Below are 23985 nucleotides of genomic sequence, written 5' to 3'. Positions count from 1 at the left end.
TCAGTCACATCTGATTCAAGACTTCAGGCTATTCATTGGTCTTTTAGTGTTTCTACTCTCTCTTCTCTTCTCTTCTCTCTCTCTCTCTCTCTCTCTCTCTCGGGATTGTTAGCCTCGTCTTTTTATTCCTGCCCAACTCATTCTAACTTCTTCTAACAGTTTACTTCTTACAGATTACTTTCACTCCCTCTCAACCACAATTCTTGGCTAGAATTATTCTAATAACAATTCATTTGTTTTTTTTGCAAACTTTTATAGTATTCATATTATACCTTTAACATGAACTGCTTCAGTTTGAACAGGCAAATATATGTAAATAAAGTGTCTATATACAGACAGTATGGACGTTAACAGTATTTTACATACTGCAAGGAAATAATAATAAAAGTCTTTCATTTGTATCTTGCTCACTGTAAAAATTGTAAGACTGGTGCCATTCATAAATTAAATCACATTCATAAATAGTCACGTACCCAACTGATGTAATTATTGCTAAGCTTCAGGCACAAAGTAGCAAACGTTGTGCCTCGAGCTAGTAGATGATTACATCAACGCTGTGTACGTGAGGAGGAGTGAATGGCTGTGTTAAGCTGTGCACATCAGATAAACCCAGTTTTAGACAAGCCGGAACAAGAAAGTAGTTTGAAGCCGGAAATGCCACTATACCCCAACTCATTTGAGGGGAAAAGCCTCTGAAGATACTGGGCATGTTTCGTGGTCTTTAAAGAAGTACTTGAAAAACATGAAATGGGACCTTTTTAGATTTCTTCAGCACTTGAATTGCTTGAATAGACCAAAAGAAATGCTCTAATGCTTTACATTCACTTCAGTTAAGGAAAAAGATAAGAACATTTTGCCAAGTAACTATTTGAAAATACATGTTTTTCATTATACAGTGACTATATACACAAATGATAATATTTATGTTTAATAACTATAACTATAATTTCACTATTTGTGAAATTATAGTTAAATGTGTTAAAAGAACTTAAAAAGGTAGGAGGTGTAGGCAATAGAATAAATCTACGAAAATACATTTTGGAATTAAGTGTGGAATTGAGTGTTGTCAGTGCTCACATCTGCATGTGTTCCCTTGACAAAATCCAATAAAAAAGCATCCAGTTGAGTTTCTATTTGATAGAACTAAAGCCCTCTTTAGTTAAACATAAAAATATATTTTTGTCCAGAATGTTTGGATAATTTCCCATGTTGGTATTAATTGTGGTTAAGTTTTCATGTATCTCAGGATTAAATATGTACACTGGGTCATCCCTGGAGCAGAGAGATACACAGAGAACTGGAGAGAACACACACGAGTAAAATAGTTCACCATCTGCTTCAGCAGTAGCTGCCAAGTGACAGTCTGAAAAGATATCTCCATAACTGAGAGGAATATCACGGCCCTTTTAGACCAAGAAAAATAAATGAATAAGCTCTACTTTCACACATTTATTACTGAGCACAACATGAAATATAGTATGCACTATTAAAATATCTTATTAGCTAATTAATTCTGACATACAGTATGTGTCCGTTTCCGAGACATGTCCTAGTCCTAGATTAAATGTTCCTTAAATTTAGGACATAAACATTTAGTCCCTATTTATGTCCCTGTTTATGTCCAAATACCCCAAATGAATGTAGACACCCTTTCTAATAAATGCATTTAGCTACTTTGAGTTGCATCTGTCACGGACACACACACAGCTTGTCTAATCCCAGTGGAGAAGTATTGCAAATTGAATAGGACTGACTGGAGAACACATGGGCTTTAATAGGTCAGAGCTGGCACAATCTTTGCAACTTTAATGGAAAAGTGTACCCTATTTTTTGGAACTGCAGTTTTATTTTCATGGAGGATACAGTAGTTTTATTTAATTATTCATATTTCCAAACCTTTATTTTACAGTTCAGATACATTTCTGGTTGTTTTAGTGCAACAGACCATATTCTATAAAAAAAAACTGTTACATAAGCATTTCTCATGTTAATTTCACTAAATGAATGAGGCCCCCAGTAACTGTTTGCCAGAACTGAGGTCTGTTTGAAATAAAAGTCATGTGTGAACACTGGGCTGGAAATGACTGCGTCTGATTCCAACTGCCACATCACCCTGGGAGTGTGACCCACTTACTTTGTGTTCAGGAGACACTCGGACACACCCAAAATAGACTGTTAAGCTTGGAACATTAAATAGCCATGCACCTTTTGTTCTGCAAAACAAAAGCATAAATAAAACATTTTTGAAAGACATTGCATTTGGTAAGAAACTTCTTGGCAAACTCTTAGTATTAATTGTTAGGACCACATATTTTAATGGTGGCTATGTGGCTTAGTGGTTTAAACACTAGGTTGTGAATACTTGGGTTTAACTATAACTTGGGACTGATGGGCCCTTGGGCTAGGCCCCTACCTTCTTAACTCATTAGAATGTAGGACAATATTGATATATCAAAGAATTACAATACAACTTTACAATACAATGTTTGTGAGACCTGGGGTCACCAATCTTATCTGTAAAGGGCCAGTGTGGTTGCAGGTTTTCACTCCTACCAAGCAAGAGCAAACCCAGTATAACTAACTAATTGTTTAAAGACTACAGACTGAATAAACAAGTAGAATTAAGTGTGCTGCAGGTTGTTTAAGAACAATAACACCTGTAGTCATATGGCCCTTCTGGGACAAGACTGGTGACCCCTGTGCTAGACAATATGGTTGTACCCGTATATAATATTGTTTTTCATACCATTAGACAAAAAAAATCACAGTATATTGAATTGTGATACATATCGTTTCACCGGATTCTTGCCAATATACAGACCTAGACAATAGCATGGCTGATCCAGGGGTCTAATTCTAAAGTACAAGAATACACAGGGTCCAATATACTCGATTTGTCAGGTTTATTCTATTTATATAGCACTTAAAACACAAATGTGCACCAAAGCACTTTACAAATTAGTTAAATGTTGCTTTAATAAATTGAAACAAATCTGCAGTCACTACAAAAAGAGGCACACTGTAATTCAATACACAAAACACAACAATAAAACAAGTCTCAGCCATTGTCATAGGTCAAAGAAAAAAATAGGTTATTGACTATAGACAAAAGTAATGGGACACTTACTGCATTGGCAACAAATGTATATTTCTGTACACACAGGCTGTGTGTGTGTATTTGCGCATCTGTGTCAGTCATATGTGCAATTTAAAGTAGTACAAATAAGAAATGGGATTAGTGTCTGTGGGGAAATGGGTATTCAGTGTATTGTGACAAACCTGCAAAATACAACACCACTGTCTGAGTAGGTGTTTGCAAGAAAGAATAAACCGTTTTTTTTTTATTTACAAAAAATAAATAGAAAAACAAAAATAGGCCAAATTATCTCTAACAACCAAGAGACTAAACAAATCAGATACTCACTAAATCAGATGTCAGTGTTTGTCTGCTGGGCTCAGGCTTTCAGAATTGTATGCAGACAGTGCCTTCCACAATCCAAACTACAAAACAGTTAAAACTGTAAGGATAGTTAACTGAGGGGGGGGGGGGCAGGTAACCCTGTGTGGATGCGTGTTTTACTTTATCGTTTTCTTGTGTGAAGAGAGAGAGCAGGGAGAAGTATGAGTCGGTAACCGCTGCTATGAAACCCCTAAAGTACTTATCTCTTTTCCTTTTCCAGAGACAGCATTGCTGAGGGGGTTCTGTCGGAATGGGTTTTTTTCCCACGCCATTCCTGCTGGGCCTCCCCTCTGTCTGTCGGCCTGCGCGCTCCCGCTCCCGCGCGCGTGCTCGCTCTCAGGAAGGGGGTTGGGATTTAGCAGCCGTGGAATGCGCTGGTGTGTGAGCGTGCGTGCGCGCGCCCCACACGGGAACGAGCGGCGGCGCGAGGCGACAGGTCTGTGTGAGTTTTCTTCCATCCAGGAGAGAGAAGGAGAACCGCGGGAGAAGGTCGATGGCGGGGAGAACTTGCAAGTTTGCGCGGATGTGAAGAGAAGCAAACCGGCTCCGTGACCATGGCACTCGGGTAGAGGTAAGTTAGGAGTTCAGGACGGTATGACGGTTGGAGACTCCGGCTTTACTTCCATAGAGTTAGTGTAGTGTATTGTACTCGCTTTCAGAGAAACTTCTCTCGACTCTTCGTACCGGTTAGTAAACGAGCTGAGAGCACGGAGGATCAGTCTAAAGTGGGATGAAAACACTTTGTTGGAGGTTTTACTTGTCAGAATATGTGAGAAGTTGACGAAGCTGATTCTCTGTGGGGGTTCTCACTGATTTCAGTTGTTCAAACTCACTTTGTCGTTAGCGAGCTAAAGAATAACCTGAGCTCACACTCCTAGCTAGAGGCACGCTAACTAATTAGCTGTTAGGTAGCAGCGGTCTAAATTTCAATGTAGTTAGATAGTATGCGTTTTTTTTTCACCAGCTAGCTAGCATTAGTTAGCTAACTAGCTAATTAGCTAGTTAACGCTAACCCCAGTTAACCTATGTTGCCTAGGTAACGTTAACCTAGCTAGCGTTAAATTGGTTAGCTTGAGGGACTCAAGCTAAGTAAACAGCGAATAAATAGCTTAATTAAAGAATATTTAGTTTCACATTTATCTCAGTGTTTTATTATATAACGTTACTAACACAATCTAGCAAAATAGTTCTGGTTTACATTGTCTGTCTAACCTATGCTGTCCATACACTACGCAACTTTGAAAAGACTCTGAAAAGACTTTTAACAGATATAAAGACAAGTCACAGACTAACGTTAGTCACGGGATAAGATTTTGCAAAAACTGAAATCAAGACTCTCATGATTTTATCTCGCCTCTGGAAATTGGTCTTCCACAGTGAAATCGCTTAAAAATCGTTTGTGTGTAAGGTCGGCATAAATTAGTCTTGTGTATGTAACTATCAAAATTGTTACACAGTGATATTGCCGAATTCCACATTTTACCGTTGTCCCGTTTACACTCAACTTGGTCAACAGAAGTTCCTAAACAAACAGATTACCTGGTCGACCTCCAAAATCATTGGTTGCAGACCTGCCTGCTCAGTAGTGAGGTGTAACTAGATAACTAATTAACTTTTGAGTATTGAGTAAATTCGTTATCTTAATTAGCAAGCAAGCAAGCAAGCTAGAATTGTCAGACTTCACTCTAGCAAACTAGCTAGTTAACTCAAGTGGTCCGGGCTCACAGTGTAGACTGTACATGCACTCACACGTGTGAAAAGAGCTTTCCCTCATCTGTCTAGCTAGATAATTTTTTTACTTTCTCTCTTTTGCAGATGTCTGCTGTCTGCTTGGCTTGAAAGAATGAGAGTCGGAGCAACCCTGCTGCACTACTTATGGCATCTTACGAGTAGCTAGATAGCCAAAGGACCTCAGCTACTCACACAGACTGACTGCAGATCTGGAGATCCAGATTTGGAACAAGCCCCGTTTCGTTTTTAAGTCCTGCACTGACTGAAACAGAGTAAAGTGTGTGAAAATGATGAAAGCAGAGAGCAAAAGCGAGAGGACTCTGAGGAGCGCCTCTCCTCACAGAAATGCCTACAAGTCGGACTTCCACGCCATTAAGTGCTCTTTTGATGGGCCTAAGTCTGACAGCTCCTCTAAGTCATATGCTAATGGCTCCAGTGACCCCCGGGAGGACACGAGAGGGCGACCCTTTGGCAACCGGGTGAACAAGATAAAGAACATTTTCCTGCAGATGGACAGCCAACAGCAGGAGAATCATCAAGAGGTGAAGCCGGCTTTAAAAACGGAAACATCTCAGGGCTCCTCACTGCCAAAATTTCCTGTTGGCTCCCAAAAAAGTAGCATAAGTAGCCCCACCAGTCCCACCGTCTTAGAACTGCCAAGCACAGACAGGACCCCAAAAGGGGAGGACAGTGAAATAGACAAAGCAGCATTGGCAGAGAAGTTCTCAGTGACCAGAAAACTCTTTGAGCGAGGGATAAAGGAACAGCCTGCTGTAGAGAGGCCAGCCCCGGGCAGGGCCTCCGGCCGGGTGTCCCAAGGGAACGTGTGTGAAGAGAGGCGAGCAGGCAGGAGATCCACAGGGGCTTCCGAAAATAGCAACAACATTATTAAAACAGAACGGAGCCCTACATCACCGGATAAGATGGTGTCAGAAGAGAGAATTGAGGATGAAGACTCAAAGCCTGTCAATAGATTATTAAATGCAGGTCCCATTTCTCGACGGCTGGAGAATTTCATGGCAGATAGTGATAATGAAGAGGTGGTTAAAGCATCAGACAAATCTCTAGAGAAGGCGTGTAGCCCTGCAGAAAAATGTCCAATGCCCACATCTCCTGTGTGTGCAGATAATAACCAAGCTTTAAATTTAAGTAACCATTCACCAAAATCCACCTCGCCCAATAATGATTCCAAACCACTCAACTCTCCTCACAAACCCACCTCCCCAGTAACTGACTTTACTTTCAAATCCAGCTCACCAGTGTCCCCGACACCCTACAAACCCACCTCACCTACGGCCAAAAGCAATGTTGAGCCCTCTTCACCCGCTCCTTCCAGTCCATTTAAACGCTCATCTTCATCAAGTGAAGGTTTTACCAAGTCCCGCACCAACAGTGAAGAATCTAAACCCACCAGTCCCTCTCCTAGAGAGCAAAAGCCATCTCCTTTCGTTAGCAGTTTTTACAACCAGGTCAAGAGCCCAGAGACGACAAAGGATGAGTCTGGCCTGGTCTGGACTCCATCCAAGGACAAGCTACCAGCCCAAGCCCCACCAACCTTAGATCCTGCTGGGGTAGGGGTGGTCCGAGCAGAGCTTGTGGTGGTCCAGAATGAGTCGTCAGAAAGTGAGAATGACGACGACAATGCAGATGATGTATTTGAAGAGGTGAAGCTTAAACAGGAGCTCAGTGTTGAGTATATGAAAGGTGGCCTAACTGAAGCACTTTTAATTCAGTCACCCCAGGGAGACCTACAGAAGGTCACAGAGGTGAAGCAGCAGGAGAGCAATGTGTGTCAGGCACCAGAACAACATGCAGTGGAGCAGGAAAAGGAAGAGGAGCTGACAGAAAAGGAACATAAACATTGTGATGATGGTGAGGAAGAAGAAGAGGAGGAGGAAGAAGAAGGAGAAGAAGAGGAGGAGGAGGAGGAGGAGGAAGAAGAAGAGGAGAGTGATCAAGAGGACCATGATGAGTCTGGAAAATCATCTCCAGTGTTTTATAGTTTTGAAAACGCTGCTTTTGTGGATGATAAGGAGACTGAAGCTGTTCAGAACAAGGACAAGGAGCAGGACGAGGAAGAAGGTGAGGATGAGGAAGATGATCAGTCCTATGAGGAGTATGATGAAATTGTTGGTCTGTCAGAGGATGAAGAACAATCATCTAGGAGGAAGATCCGCTTCTCTACAGCACCAATTAGGGTAAGCATGTTTGAACGCATACAAAATTCATACCATCATATTCTCGCTGTCACCAAAAAAAACTTTTATCTCCAAAGTAGCAACTACAGAAGAGAGAAATAACATTCTAAACTTTTAATTACAGTCAAAGAAAGCATTTTTATTTCTGGTTGTTTTGGAGCATTGTTTCGGTCCATTCATCAAAATTTTAACAAGATTTAAAGATCAGCTGTCAGATTCAGATTATAACAAATGGCAAAGATACAGGTTTTTGTCCAATATCAGCAATATATGAGAGCTATGGTGAAATTAGCATAGCATGCTATTCATCTGTTGTCAGGATGTAGCATATTGCTGTGATTAAACAATAGCATGTGCTTTCATTTAGAGCTGTTTGTTGAAAACACTCTGGTGTTTTGGCTTTGCAGGATTCACAAACATTGCTGTCTGGATTTGGAAATAATAAGCATTGGAAAGGATTTTGAAGTTATTTTTCTCTCTCTGTCATGGAAACTTGTCTGAAAGTGTCAGTCACCTTACTATCACATTGACCATGGGGCCAGTTAAGGATACTTTTGTAGTTTGTGTATTTGGTTGTCTGTGTTCTTCTGTTTAGTCTAATTTCTTTTTTTTTTTATTATTATTTTTTTTTTAAGTCAGTATCTTTTTATTTAAAATACCACAGAACTGTATGTACTGGATTAGTTGAATTATAAGAATTTTGTGCATGGAAGCAACATGCATTTCTAAATATGAAGGTGCTACAGTGAGGTTTTGAGCAGTGCCAAAAAATAAAGTTTTCTGATTATGTAAAGAACCTTTAAATTGGAAAAGAATCCTTGTTTTTACATTAAACCTGTAAAAGATCATTCTCTTACACATCTCATCTACAAAATAGTTCTATATAGAACCAAAACATTTTTTACATTTTAATAAGCGGGTATTCTGATGGTTCTAGTAATGGACACTGAATTTTTCTTTGATTAAAGCTTAATAAGTGAATGACATTGTAAAAGTCATAAAAAAAAGTATTGAGACACTCCTTTTAATGATTTAATGATCATTAAATGATTTTAGCTATTTAATGGTGCATCCTTTACTCACACAGGCATTTAGTTGCTCATGTACAGCTAGTTTAATCATTGCCAATGAAATAGGATGCTCTTGAGCAGCCATGCATGTATGTGTCTAAAGTAACAGTGCAGTGCCATCAGGTAGATTGTGGTAAAAACACCCACAGAACTGTAGCTCTGTAGGCTTGATTGACATTTTGACCCCAAATTAATCCTCCATTTTTCATTAACTTAGTTTCTGCCATCAGATATTGAAACCAAATATTGAACTTTGGAGTGGGGCTGAGCAGTGTATCAAAAATATAGGATTGCATTACTTGAAGACAACATTACTATTCACAAAATACTACAAAAGTAAAGGTTTGTATAGTTGGAAGAGTTAATTAGCTCATCTGTCGATCATAAAAAATGCTACCAAACTACACTATATGTCCAAATGTATGTGGTCACCCCTTCCAATTAATGCATTTAGTATGCACACATCGCTGACACAAGTGTGCAAATGCTCACACACACAGCTTGTTTAGACCCTGTGTAGAAGCAGAATGATGTATGTTGAATGTGCTCCATTTAATACTTTTGCGGTGGATGGGGAGTTGGGGGTGAGGAGGTTTGTGATCATCCAACATCCTGGTCATAGTGACGGTTATTCCAACAAAAGCAGCATGCTCATTTTTTAATAACCTTGGGTTCAAAAGAAACAATGAACTATCAGGTGTGCTGAAATTTTACTGTTTAGAATTTGAGCATACTGCATTGCACTATATCCAGCAAACTAGCACTAATTTCTCTCTGCTGTCTTTGTTATGAAACATTCAGTTGGGACCCTGTTCGTTAAGAACTGGCCATGTCTGTGTCTAATATAATATACTAATACTCAAACACGTTGCATTTGCCAACCTGTCATATGTTGTAATGCCCACACCCAAGTGTTGGCTTATTAAAAGCTTTGCCAAATAGTAAAACTTGATTAAGGGTGAGTGCTATGAGGAATTGTTTTGAAAGGTTTGAATGTAAAGCAGCATAATTGTCTTTCAGTTCATTTATAAAATCCTCTATTTTTATGTTACCCATGTTTGCCAGGGGCAGTTTGAACAGAGTACACAGCATGTGCCAACATAATCAGAGTGAAACATATGGTCCTGATTCAGTTCGCTGCACTTCTTATTTATACATAGCGTGGCTGGTTGTTAATTCTCTTTAATACTGCTGAATATTTCCTGTCTGTTTTGTCTTTTATGAGTGAATAACTACTTTCTCACTCAAACACCTTCGCTATAGCATTTCTTTCATACTCTGGCTGTTAATAATCAACTTACATTTCTGTTTGTTCTCAACTGTTTGAGTTGTTGGTGAAATGAGAAGCAACAGCAGGCATGTTATGCGAAACTGCAAGCAGGTACCTGTACCTGTGGATGGCATTCCACAGTACAAACAGGTGTGGCAAGCGATCGCGCGGGGAGTTCAGGGATGTGTCTTGCTCCCTATCTCTCCTCCTTATCTTCACTCAAACAGAAATATGAAAAACAACTCTCTTTGTGTGCTGTATTATTATTATTAGACAGGCTGCTCGTTTGTTGTGTGTGTGTGTGTTCAGATAGGCATGCATTCAAACTAGTTCAACCTTGTCTGTCAAAATACACCTCAAACTGCTATCAGTTCCATTTCCTTGCATACTTTTGACATAGTTTCATAAATGTTGTGTACACACAAAATGCAATAAACAATTTTAACAGGTAACCGTTTGCAAGTCTGTTAAAATCTGTGGAAGCAGAAATCTGCTGGTCATTGTTTGTATGTATGTGTTTATGGAGTGTCTGAGCATAGCAGAGGAGATTGATGCCCCAGTCTCGACCCCACAGGAAGCCTGAGAGGGGTCATAGGCTGAGAGAGGTCTGCTTAGACTGACCACAGTTCTTCCTGGGCTCCTAAGGTGTGGCTGTGAATCTTTGAAAAATAGTAGTGAGTGTGCTAACAGGGCGAGGTTTGAGGCAGACTATGCCTGACTCCCCGTAATGGATATCTTACTCACAGTGATGAAATACATCTGTTACATTCCCTCTCTCTCCCTTTTTCCCCCCATCATTGTGAAACTGGGAGCGTGGGCAGACTCACTGTAAACAGAAGATCTTGTCCCGGCATGCAAGGTTTTTGTGTCAGACTGCCGATCTGTGCCTAAGCAGTCTCTTAGATTGCTAAAGCTGTGTTGCATTGATGGGTGTTTGTGCAGACCAGCTTTAGTCTTAATCTGGCAGGTTCATCCTTAATGCAAAGTGTATGTGCTATCACGAAGTCTTGCATGTAAATATTAATATTTAATTTAGAATACTTTGGGAGATGTTTCAGAAATAGTGCAAATGCCCGAGTCAAGCAGAGTGTTGACGTTGTTCTTAAAAACAGGTACTGTTGTTAACTTGTGTGGTATTTGTGTCTGGCAGTTGCTGCCCAAGAAGACATGAGTTCCAGCAGCAGCAGGTTACCATTTGTTAACACAACGATCTAGCTTTAACACCTGGCTTTAAGGGTCAACTAATGCCATTGGTATACATTGCAGCTGTGTCTCTGTTCCTCTGTCTCGGTTACCCTCTGTTGTAATCATCTAGACAAGCCTGTTCACAACTTTGTTTATTGCTTATTAGAGCTGGGCAATATATCAATATTGTATCATATCATGGTTAGAAAATGTATCAAATTGATATTAATATGCTTTAATAAGCATATTGCTTAAGAAACACTGACCCAACTGAACAACGAATTACAGGGAGTGTGGATGATGGATGCTGTGCAGCAAAAATGTAATAAATCACTGTACTCTACATGAAATTAAATGAGAGTAATGAGTATTTAAATGAGAGTCTTTAAAAATCTGTCACTGCAGATGCATTTTGTTTGTCAAAACATGATAAATACTGTGTATTGTAATTAGGGTTGCAGCGGTAACCGGTTTCACGGTATACCATGGTATTAAAATGCACGGTTATCATACCGTGTGTGTTTGCTTATTACCGGTAAAACGCAAGCCAGCGGAGAAACTCACCCGCGCATGCGCAACTCTGCTCCGCTTCAGCTGCTCAGCACACAGCGGTGAGAACAGCAGAAAGTGCATCAGACTAAACAAATCTCCGTCCGCCTAAAAAAAGGCTAAACTAAAATCTGCAGTGTGGGACTATTTCAGAGACCCGCCGAACGCACCCGAGGATGGTTATCCGATTTATAATCAATGTGGCCGTAAAGTCACAGCTAAAGGTGGACATACGTCAAACTGTTCTCCCATCTCCAAGAACACCACCCCGCCGTGCAGCGCAAAGTATGTGTTTAGTTTATAATTTTAATCTGAACATAAATAAAATCTCTTTGTAGTCATGCACAACCCATGCGGTAAGCGCCCGCAAAAGCGCTGAGTTATCCGAAATTTGGGCACGCAGGTACAGGCGTGAAGTGCGTGCTACGACGGATTCACGTGTCCGTGTAAAGGTGCTCGCCGGACTGGATGTGAAAGACGCCATTCATTTACATGCGTTAATTTTCAAATTCTGACGTGCCTGTTTTTCATGTGTTAAAACCAGACTCAGAAATAAATCCCCTCTATCTGGTTATATACCAACTTGGCAGTAAAACGGACGTTTACAACAGTTGTTGATCAGACACTGACCCAGGCTCAGTTTATCAGATATTAAATAATTTAAACTTAAATAATTGTACTGAATAGTTTAAACACAGGATCTTTACTTCTTAGAGGACATGTAATGTGTGACACGTGTGTGTGTGTGTGTGTGTGTGTGTGTGTGTGTGTGTGTGTGTATATATATATATATATATATATATATATATATATATATATATATATATATATATATATATATATATATATATATATATATATATATATATATATACACCCTTAATGACCTTAAGAGTAGTGGAAAAACCTGGTTTCCTTCACCTAATGGTGTACAGTTTATATTTTTTAAGGAGACATTATCTATATAGTTGTGCCAGGTTTCTACAATAAATAGTTAATTGAACAAAAAACCTTTGTTGTAATTTCTTTAAGGGTCAGTTTAATAATATATGTAACAAACTGTGATACCGTGATACCGCGGTATTTTCTGAAATACCGAACAATCCCATCTCTTGCCCTCTCTAATTCTAAGAGTTACACAGAGGGAGAGTTGATATTACTATGTAAGTCTACAGACTTTTAAATATAGCCTCCACAAATAGCTGTGAGCATTCCTTACATGATGATTTAAACATATGTTGGCCACACTACTGTATTATGAGAGCACTTATTTTAATATCTCAATCTACTTATTCCCTCAGTCTGACTATGCTTTTCTGCTGTTCGTCATTTTGTTGGTTCTGTACACTTATACACCAGTTGTAGATTTAGTTGAGATGAAGTTACTGAAGTATTTAATGATCGTTATGAGGGGAATGTGTAAACATCCAATACGTCACGCCCTACTGTGTATAGAACTGTGTAGCCAGAGAATGAACAGAACGCCCATACTAACACCTGTCCACCATTTGGAAGTCAGTTAAATAGGTACATACCAATAAGCACTGTACCACTTCAGTCTAGACTTAAGTAGACTCTGAAAGTAGATCTTTTTAGGTAAAGTTTTGCATGTCGGTGTTAGTACTTTGTTGCTATCAAAAAAACAAAACAAACTAGCTAAAATCTTTGAAATGGCACATTAAAAGGAATGTTATCTTTTTAAAAAAAGTGTTAGAAATATTTTAAAGCATGTCTATTGGTCATTTCTTGACCGTGATACAATTTGTAAAAAGAACCAACTGCATTTAGATTGTCAAAGTGTAAATAAAAAGCAAAAATTGAGATTCGTTATGTGTTTGCACGATCTTGGCATACACTGTATGTCAATGTTTGTGGAAATCCCTTCTAATTAATTACTTCATCTACTTTAGGTTGCACTTTGCTAACACATGAAAATGTGCACTCACGCAGCTTGGTTAGTCCCTGTAGAGACGTACTGCCAATAGAATAGGACTCTCTGGAGGAAATGAACATAAACTTATTGTAACCATACCTAATGGCAGACATGGGCCAGCACTAAGCTGTGGAGAGATTGTGGAGGGACTGTGTTCTCTGGAATGATTGTATTCAATCCAATACTTCCTTGCAAGCCTTTCTTGGAGAAAAGTTACTTTTGAGTTACTGACCGCCTGAATATACTGAATGAGCAGGTTATTCCATCAATGGATTTTTTTTTCTTCCCTGATGAATTGGGCATATTCCAAGATGACAATGCCAGGATTTATGGGGCTGGAATTGTAAAAGAGTGGTTAGACGTTATTAGGCACAACAGAGTCCAGATCTTAACCTTACTCAGAATTTTTGGGATGTGCTGGAGTAGGCTTTGTGCAGCGATCAGACTCTACCATTATCAATGCTGCAAGATCTTGGGGAAAAATTAATGCAACACTGGATTTAAATAAATCTTGACATTGCAGAAGCTTATAGAAACAATACCACAGCGAATGCATACCACAGTCTAAGCTATAGGCAGTCAAAAAACTTTAGTGTGTACCCTTTTCTTTTTTTGGTGGCAACTTTTTTTTTTTTTTGGCCAGTCAGTGTATATTTTATATTTATAAAAATATTTTATCATTTTAGAAGAAACAATGATTGAGCAGGTGTCCCAATACATTTGTGCATCCTCTACAGATGCAAAACTGTTCCAACTCATATTTTGCTGTGTACGGTGTGTGTGTCCTTTTTAGAGAAACTGTGCATGCACTTTGTTTGGCTAACCTGCAGGCCAGGCATTATAGTGGAACTCAAAATGGCAGAACTGCACCTGTTGCTAATCCAAACTCCGCCCACTCCATCAACTCCAGGAAGCTTTTTGGCCTCTCCCTAAAGCCACATAAAAGCCTTGTCTCGTGTAGACTCACGTTAACATACACACACATTTACACAAAACGTAAGGCGTTGTCACAGTGGGCACTCATGCAGAGCTTTAGGAATATAAAATATGCTCAGACTGTGGGCAGGCTAGCAGCAGCTTAGATCTACTGATGGCTAAAGAGACAGTGTGCCAGCACTGCTGATCTTAATCAGTAGTTTGTGCTACTGTTGGTATTACAGAAGTGATCCTAGTCTGAGTTTTCCCAGTTCTGCTTCTAGAGAGCATTACATATTCCACTCATACATCTGACCCATCTCATCAGCTAAACACCAGGTTCTTCTTGATTAGAGATTTGTAAATCTTTTATATTTTTTGTAACACATTGATTTTATGCAAAATCATGGTCTTGGCAAGTTACTATTTTTGAAATAGTTGTTTCTACTGAACCATATACACTTGTATAAACATTAAGACTAATTTTTTTTTAACAAACAACAGACTTAGAATATTTACTATTTAAAATATATATATTGAATTTGTGGTTTTGTAAAACTAAAATTTAAACTATTTAATTCATGCCTTTGTGAAAAATTGTGGCCAATTATTTTTCTGATGATGCATCCCTATTTGTTTCTAAAACTACATACTGTGATGATCTGCAGTAGAACTAAAGATGCAGTGTGTGCCCATGTTTCTGTGGATCCCTTGCAGATAAGTGCTACTCTGTTGCTGTGAGGATACGGTCACCCTGTGCCATGCACAACTGTTCTTCAGTTCCCTTTGCACTGCTTTAAGTAGAAGATGAAGCATTTGGTTATTCTAGTTATGGATGGCTTATGTGGTTAACCAATAAATAACCCTTTGGGAAACATCAGTGGAAACGTAGCTGCTGATTACTAGGTGTGTAATGGTACACAAACGTCACGATTCGGATCGCACAGCGGTTTGGATCTCACGATTCAGTACGAGTATGGTATAACAGAGAGGACAAAAAAAAAAAAGACTTATCCAACCTTGTATTTCTCTACTTTTAACAGACATAGTTACTATCTATTGCAGAAAGCAATCTTAAGTAGGGCTGCTGCTATGGACATGAAAAGTAGGCTATTTTGGCTGTTTAGCCAACAGGCTGTTTAATGTTATGGTTAACGAGTGTTGTGGGACTTTTTTATCCACCAAGTCAGAGCACCTGCATCTATGGCTGGTCCCAGTTACAAAGTTATTTATCTTTTTTCCATCCTTAACATTCTTTCATTTCTCTTTCCTTCATCATAGCTTTTGAGTGAGAGTGAGCCACAGAAATGGGGCACTGCTCTGGCTGTTCCAGTGTCTCTGATGTTGTCTTTTCCATTTCCCTATCTTTGCCTGTCCTGTGGAATGTGTTCACACCCTCCACCCTCTCTCTCTGTCTCTGTCTCTCGCTCTCTTGCTTGCTCTCTTTCTGTCTCTCACTCGCTCTGTCTTTCTTTCTCTCGTCTGCTCTCATTGCCCAGACTTTGGGTTCAAGCCAAACACCTGGACCTAGTGCAGGCGGTGGCAGCATGAATACTAATTCACTTCTTCGTTCTGCCTTTATTCTGTTTCTCAGTATCATCTTCACCACTCTGCAGTTTCTCATTAATAGAAGTTTTCTGAATGAATGTGGCGTTATAATAAATGTGTTTAGAAAGTTAAAAATAAGAGGAATTAGCCTACTGAGTGCTGTGAAGCCTGTGTTTCATGACTGCAAGGTCTGTGTCACAGTACTGTAGGAATGTAATGTGAGAAGGAAATGTGTGTCAAACTCAGCAGTGATCTCTGCAGGATGAGGGTGGAGGACACAGCAAACCAACCAGACCTGAAAACTTTTGAAGCTCTTGTTATCCATTGTGCATAAGATCAGATAAAGTCTCTGATAGTGTTTGTTTGTGAGCTACATCGTAAATCTCACTGTTTAATAGAATGAGAAATTTGAAACAATGGTTTTAAAGAGATGTTCCCCGTTTATTGTTTACAATAAATTAACAATAGCTTATTAATCGGTTCAGATTTTTTTTCTCAGATCAGAATTTGCTGTCTTGTCAATTAACATTCATAAATGTAAGTTACTTCTGTTTCTTATGTAAACATATATATGTCTCTGAAATGGCATACATACACCAGTTGATATGTTTAGGCCCACAGTTTGTCCATCTGTTTCACGACATAGTTTCTTAGCCTCCTTTCACCCTGTACTCACCCTGATGGTCAAGACCCCACAGGACCACCACATAGCAGGTTATTTTGGGTTGTTGATCATTCTCAGCACTTCAGAGACACTCACATGGTGCTGGAGTGTTAGTGTGTGTTGTGCTGGTACAAGCAAATCAGACACAACAGTGCTGCTGAAGTTTTTAAATACTATGTTCTGTCACTGTTGTCCCTATTAGACTCTTCTACCTAGCTGTTTCACCTTTTAGATGTACAGTCCTGTTGTTCTGTTGGTCATCTTCAATCCTTCATCTGTGGTCAAAGGATGCTGCCCAAGAACGCTGTAGGGGGGAGGGTGGTACTAAATGATTGTGTACGGTCCAGTGCTCCTCGTTCTCTCTCATGCTGGTGCAATGGTTTGTTGTTTTTGTGGCCGTGCTCATGCTGGCAGCTCCCTCAGTCCTGTGTTTTGATTTGGCTCTGTGTTCTGGAGCCCCATTCACTGCTTAGTTTCATTCTCTTTTACTGCAGAGTTACAGTTATCTCTGATTTCTCATTGTGTGTTTCTCTGTGTGTATTGCAGATTTGTTTTGGTTGGATGTGTGTGGGAGTAACAGGCCTTTGTAGAGGACTGAGTAATGTTGATTCACAGGGAGGGATATAGATGGTGAGTGGGGATGGGGGTGTTGTAGTGTAGTACAGTGGCTGTAGATCAGAACCAGATGGAAATTTGGGTTTTAACCACATCACACATCTGTACATGCAACTGTCAGCTTTCAGAACGACCAAATAACCAATTAAAGTCTAATGTCGAAGCTTAGGCCATGCTGCAGATTGTATTGTTCCCAACGGAGCTTAGTTTAATTTAGTTGCAGACATCTACTGCTCCCTGTGTTACAGATAAATCACCATACAGTAGTTAAAACATTGAAGGTTTGTGCTCCTATTCTCTTGGCAAGATATATAACTGTGGTAATGTGAGTGAGTAATGAGTGATACGATTGTGCAAATCAGCTCCCCCTATTGGTAGCTTATTGCTTCAGTAGATACTGCTAGGTCAATAAATATGTCAAATGTTACCTTAGCTTTAATTCAAGAATTTAAACAAAAATATTTCAATAAGACCCAAGACATTTTGAGACCTTCACTGGCTCAAAAGAAACATGATTTATAAATATAAGGATTATTTTTAATAGCTGTTTTTTTGCGTCTTTCTGCTTTCAGTTTTGTGTCTAGGTGAAAATAATGCAAGAAATTAATTGACCAGATCTGTCATAACATCTGAACATGCTATGTATTTCGCTTAAGATGCTAATGAGTCGCAGTATGTTTTAGGTCATTATAGACCTGTACTACGAAGTAATGTACACTATAAGATTTGCACATTTTTTTTTTAACATGATTCCTTTTGCTTTCTTAATGCTTTCTTAATGTCTGCAGGTGTGGTTAGATGTTTGGAGAAAAGTATTATCCAGTTAGTGGGGTTAAAAAGTTATTATTTTTTCCTCTTTCTCCCTCTCCCTTCTCTCTCTCTCTCTCTCTCTCTCTTTCTCTCTCTCTCTCTCTCACCCTCTCTCGTTAATTCCTACATGTGTGAACGGCAAAACAAAAAAAAAGGGAGCAGAGCTGAGCCTGACTGACGAGTGAAAGCTCATTAATACTTCTCCGTCAAGTAAATGCAGCTGATTGGCTAAATTGGAGAAACATTGGCCTATTGCTAATTGCATATTTTGACTACAATTGGTTAATACTGATACATAGCTGGTTGATCATTCCATCTCTATTCTGTTCTGTTCCTGTAGAGAATTAATGTTGAGAGGTGGGGTGGTGATAATTAAACATCTTTACATCATTAATACGGCCTGACTGAACACAATCGAATCCATGCATGATTGTTAAGATTCTAGTAGAAAGCCTTTCCTGTACAGTGAAGACAGTTACTCCAACAAAATCAGGATAAACTTTAATGCGTTTGATTTTACAGGCTTCTTCTCATAATCTGGCAGAGGTTTGTATCTTGATGTTACCCTTTTTGTATTTTCATCCAGGAAAGTGGGTTTTAATTGTTGACTTTGACAATAATATGCCTGTCTCACTGAGAGTCTTCTTTCCTTGGTGAAGAAAAACCCTTCAGAACATCTAATCAAGTCAAGAATTCGTTCAAATATTTGCAGTGGCTAAATCAACAGTGTGGTTTATTCTGCCTTCAAAGGCCTTTTGGTGTTTCTGAGCTCACTGGAAACACTTTCTTCTCTCTTTAGATTGTACCAAATTGTCAAATTGCACCTTTCTGTTAACTTTGCAAACCTGAAGACTTAATATTCATGGAAAAAAATAGCAATACTTTTACGTATGAATTCTGCCTGTTTTGGGCAGATTTAGCTATGCTGTTGTCTAAGTCCAGAGTAAAATCTGAATTCCCTCTTTTTGTTTTAAAAAGATTTCTTCTTGCATGTTTCATTAATTAATTAAGTTTAGTTTTGTTTTAGATATGAGACCAAAATGCAGACAAAAATCTCAGGATATGTGTGGCAGGTGAAGAGGAGCTGTATATCAATTTAGCATCGCATTTTTGATGTATCGTACAATCCTAGTCTGAGAGGAATGTGAAGCAGGAAGCTGTTTGCATATTCAGTTAGTGATGTCATTCCCCTGCACATATAAAGCAGTCAAAATACAGAGACCCGGGGCCACAGGAGCTAGAGAAAGGTGTGTGAGAGTTCCGCTTGAAGGTAACTAGAGCTGGAGATAACTGCTCTTATTTTTCTCCCTCTCTCTCTCTCTCTCTCTCTCTCTCTCCCTCTTTTGCTTTCCCTCTCTCTCTCTCTCTCTCTCTCTCTCTCACTCTCTCTTTCTCACTGTCTCGTACAAAGAGACACATTTCTCTCTGTGAAGTCTGAGTCTCAACGATTAGGTTACCGAAAAGAAAAAGAACATTGTTCCAATTTACTGAAGTAGTCAATGGCAACAGGAAAGTCGGCTAGAAAAAAAGAAAAGGAAGAAAGAAAGAGGGAGTGGAGAGGAGAGGAGACAGGCCAAGCATAACCACCGTGGTACTGAGAGTTCAGCCAAAGCCTGGGAATCATCAAATGCTCATATGCTTTGCTGTTATATTCTCTACAGTTAATTAACAAGATTCCCATGATCTTGAGTCTTTCCCCCTCTCTCCCTCATTTCTCAGACTTGTTTTTTTCCTTCCTCACTCAATAACTTTTCACTGTGTGTTTCATTACTTTTGTGTAAATTTTAATCGCAGACTCTAATTGAACAAGCTTTCTGAGAAATTTACCTCATTCTAAAGCAGAAAAGCTCATACTTTTTACAGAAGGTTCGCTGTATGTAGGTGTTGCTGACATAAATGTGCTATGTCAGCACACACACACAGCTTGTCTAGTCCCTGTAGAGAAGAATTAAACAATCTGAATTAAACACCCCTGAAAGCTGAAAGATATAAGCTGTACAATGTTAGGATCGTAACGATAAATGTTTTGAATTGGCCTTAGCTTTTATTTGCTCTTTCTGTTTAACTGGTCACATGTGATGTATAGTTTCTTGTGGTTTTGATATTGATTTAATTAGGGCTGTGAATTTTTGGGAATCCCACAATTTGATTCAGAATCGATTCTTGGGGTCACGGTTTGATTTTTTTTCCCGATTCTTTCAAATCGATTTTTTTTTTTTTCTTCAACCTCCCTACTTTAGCGGCGCAACAATAAACAACGTATCACGACACTACACGCCTATCTGTAGCCTAATAGGGAGAGGCAGTAAGAGCAAAAACTTTCCCTGTCATGTTGCTGCTGTCCCGCGACACTCACATACTGTCCCGCGGAGCTTAGCTACTGTCGCGCACCGCTTTCTAACTGTCTCGCGAGTTCTTTCTTTGTCTTTGTTTTCTCTCCTCTCCCCGTTTCCAGCACATCCTGTATACCTTATTTCAAATTAAAAGACCTCTGCGTAGTTCTGTAATTCATGCTGTTTTGTAAAAGCAATGGCAGCAGTAATTTTTGCATCATTGTGCTGCTCAGTAAAGAACTCGTTGCTGGGGGGTGCTGAGTGGTCCAGCAGGCTAAGCGCTTCTACAATAATCGGGTGATCACTGCTTTGTCATGCACTTTGCCATCAGCTGCCGGAACCCTAAAAGAACACAATTGGATTGCTCTCTCTGAGTGAGTAGATGGCACTGTCTCCCCTCATTACTCCAAGGGTGATATCAGTCAGCAATTGGAGCAATTGGTGTAGTTAAATTTGAGAAAAAATGGGAGGAAATTTAAAATAAACATTAAAATCTTTTTGCTGAACAAAATTAAATCTTCAAAGCAGCACTACAAAATCTAGTAGAGAATCTTCATTGGACAGTATATAGTACAGTTAAAAAAGCAGAATAAACTCTTCTGCTAGACTTTTTTTTATTGTTTTGAATGTACCATTTAGGACATTGGATAAGCATGTTTCCCAGTACATTCTTTCATTTAGTCTATGCTGTATAAGGCTTAAACGTTGTGTGCACTGGTGTCTTGTGTTATGGCTATGAGCTGTGTACCCATGATGATAGAAAAGATGAAAAAGATTGCAGTCTTTGGGTGAATGTGTGGGAGACATTGATGCTTACAGTAACTCCAGGATTTAGTTTTTGGCAAGGTCAGTAAGTTGAAGCATTTTCCAGTCTGAAAGAGGTGGGGAGAGGCTGACTAAAGTAGTACTAAATGGGCCTCCTATGCAACTGCCTTCTACCCTATATACCACAGAAATGCTCAGACCTACTGTCTCTCTCTTTCCTGGTTTCTCCCTCATTCTCAGCCAGGGGATTAGTTATGCTCTTCACAAGAATTGCTGTGGTGAAGTTCAGGCTTGTTAATGGCTTCTGATCTAGGACCAGTTCCACTGCTGAAATCATAGCCTTCAGTACTGTGGACACAGATTAAACCTCATCATTAGCAAGGAAATCACTCAGCGTGGCCTGATTTCGAGACAATAAACTGGTCTCGGGTCAGCAACCAAGCGAGTCTTATACTATGGACACACACAAAGCTGTGTGTAAGCTTTCTCCTGCAGGATTGTCTTTTGTGTGAAGGTGGCTGTGGTTATGCACTTTAGAGATTAGTTAGTAGGTAAAGGGTTGCACGGCATGCTAATGTATAACCAGCTTCTTTGAACTCAATAGTTCTAATAAGCATTATTATACTAAGGCAGGTTTCAGGTCGGATGTTAGGCAGCACAACACAGAAAGGTAGGTGTGACGTTGATCTAGCCCGGACATGCTTGAGGATCTCTCCTCTCTGATTGTGTCTCAAACTAGCAAATGCTGCCTACTCGCACAGAACTTTGGGGTAGGGGCAACCCAGTAATGCATGAATTGAAGTGCCATAGTCTGGCCTTCTTAGATGACATTTTATTGAGTGGAACGATGATAACAGCTTATCCGGGCTAACACTCACTGCTTGCTTTGTAGCGTCATGGGCAGTCAGTTTGGGACATAGCCTCTGACTGAGTGGAAATGTTTACTGAATTACATCATTCTTTTGAAAGCATCCAAATGAGTCTACTAATCTCAACTTGCTTCCTTTCTCTGTCGCTTTCGCTCTTTTTCTTTTTCTGCTTTTTAAATCATTCTCTCTCTTTCTCACACACTCTCTCTCGCACTCACTCACATTCTGTACCCTTTTGTGCTCTCAGTAGTTTATTCTTAGGATGGTTTTAATCAGCGTAGGTTTACGCTACTCAACAGCTGGAGAACACTTGGAGATCCGGTTCCCTTAAAAACAGGCAGTGCATTCAGAATCGCTCCCTGCTACAGAAATAGTTCACTTTAAGCTATGTCCGTCATTTGGTGGAGTTTTTTTAAATTAAAAATTTTAAACGGTGTTAATTTCGCTCCCTGTAGAGTTCACTGTTAAACACTAATTATGCATTATAATATGTAGAGTACAATAGAATCAGTGACTATATACAATGGTATGAAAAGGTTTGAGCACCCCTGATAAGTTTTATGTTTTTCTTTATAAATCATTGATTGTTCGGATCAGCAATTTCAGTAAAAAAAAAAAAAAAAAAAAAAAAAAAAAAAACACATTGATAAATGAATGAGAAGTGAAATGAAGTTTATAGGATTTACAGAAAGTGTGCAATCATTCTTTCAACAAAATTAGGCAGGTGCATAAATTTGGACACCCTTGTCTTTTTATTGATTTGATTGCCATTAGCACTATTTATTGGGACACTACATTTGTTTAGTTAACTCCTTGACCTACATAAACAGGTGAATCAATTTATGAGAGGATTAAGGAGCCAACTGCAAGTTTTTCTCCTCTTTGCATCTTCTCTGAAGAGTGGCAACATGGGAGCCTCAGAACAACTCTCAAATGACCTGAAAACAAAGATACAAAAAGCTATCTCAGAGATTTCAGCTGTCAGTTTCCACTGTGAGAAACGTAGTGAGGAAATGGAAGACCACAGGCACAGTTCTAGTTAAGGCCCGAAGTGGCAGACCAAGAAAAATCTCAGATAAGCAGAGGAGAAGGATGGTGAGAACAATCATAGTCAACCCACAGACCAGCTCCAAAGACCTACATCATCATCTTGCTGCAGATGGAGTCACTGTGCATCGTTTAACTATAAGGAGAGGCTGTATGGGAGAGTAATGCAGAAGAAGCCTTTTCTGCGCACATGGCGAAAAAAAGAAAACAGCATTCCAAGATGAACACTTGCTACCCACAGTAAACTTTGGTGGCGGTTCCATGATGCTGTGGGCCTGTGTGGCAAGTGCAGGTACTGGGAATCTGTCCATGCTCAGAAATGATCAACCCAGACTAAACTGGAGATCTTTTGTAAACAAAATTGGTCCAAAATACCTTTAACCAGAAGTCAGACTCTAATTGGAAGCTATAGAAAGCATTTAGAGGCTGTTATCTACAAAAGGAGGATCTACTAAATATTGATGTATTTTTCTGTTGGGGTGCCCAAGTTCTAATTTTTTTCATACCACTGTAAGCATAGACAGTGCAACAGCTGAAGACATCATGGGTCTAGGACCTACAGGCTTGTTGTGGTATAACTGTGGGTGTAACTCCACCCATCCCCAAATGTTTCTGTGGATCCAGTGAAAGAACCATTGGTCTTAGAGAAAAGAGCAGGATACCAAATGAGTACCAAATCCCCTCTGGATTCTAGAGCAGAATTTCTCATGGGTTTATTTTTGTATAGAACAAAGGGGAGTTGAATCATGTAATTCATACTATATACAGTCACTGTCTAGAATTTGCAGTGTATACTGTAATGCGATGTGATGTGCAGAAATACAGAGATGGACCAAGAAGCTGTCTTTATAAACAAATGTATTTAGATTTATTTTATAAAAATAACATTAATTTTATATTAATAAATCTACCTAAGCATATAAGAAATACACATATGGAAACATTAATGTTTTGATTTGTTTATGGAACAGAATATACAGAATATACATCTCTCAAATCTGTTACAGTTTTATTTGTAACAGT

At 39.3% G+C, this 23985-nt stretch overlaps 1 protein-coding gene across 3 annotated transcripts in view; it reads left to right on the top strand.

Moving 5' to 3' along the window:
- The first annotated feature begins 3830 nt into the window (after positions 1-3830).
- Positions 3831-23985, top strand: part of ppp1r9ala (protein phosphatase 1 regulatory subunit 9A-like A) — a 36974-nt gene continuing 16819 nt past the window's right edge. For 2 of the 3 annotated variants that reach the window (XM_007253519.4, XM_007253518.4), the window contains exons 1-2: positions 3831-4031; positions 5276-7389. In XM_007253519.4, the coding sequence (XP_007253581.3) occupies positions 5479-7389 (1911 nt within the window). In that variant the 5' untranslated portion in view covers positions 3831-4031; positions 5276-5478. The remainder of the gene's footprint in view (positions 4032-5275; positions 7390-23985) is intronic. The other variant, XM_007253520.4, reaches the window with a different exon arrangement.

Source organism: Astyanax mexicanus, chromosome 11 (genome assembly GCF_023375975.1).
Source record: "Astyanax mexicanus isolate ESR-SI-001 chromosome 11, AstMex3_surface, whole genome shotgun sequence".
In the NCBI taxonomy this organism is placed as follows: Eukaryota; Metazoa; Chordata; class Actinopteri; order Characiformes; family Acestrorhamphidae; genus Astyanax; species Astyanax mexicanus.
Note: the sequence above shows the minus strand (reverse complement) of the source record. Positions and strands in the feature narration are given on the sequence as shown.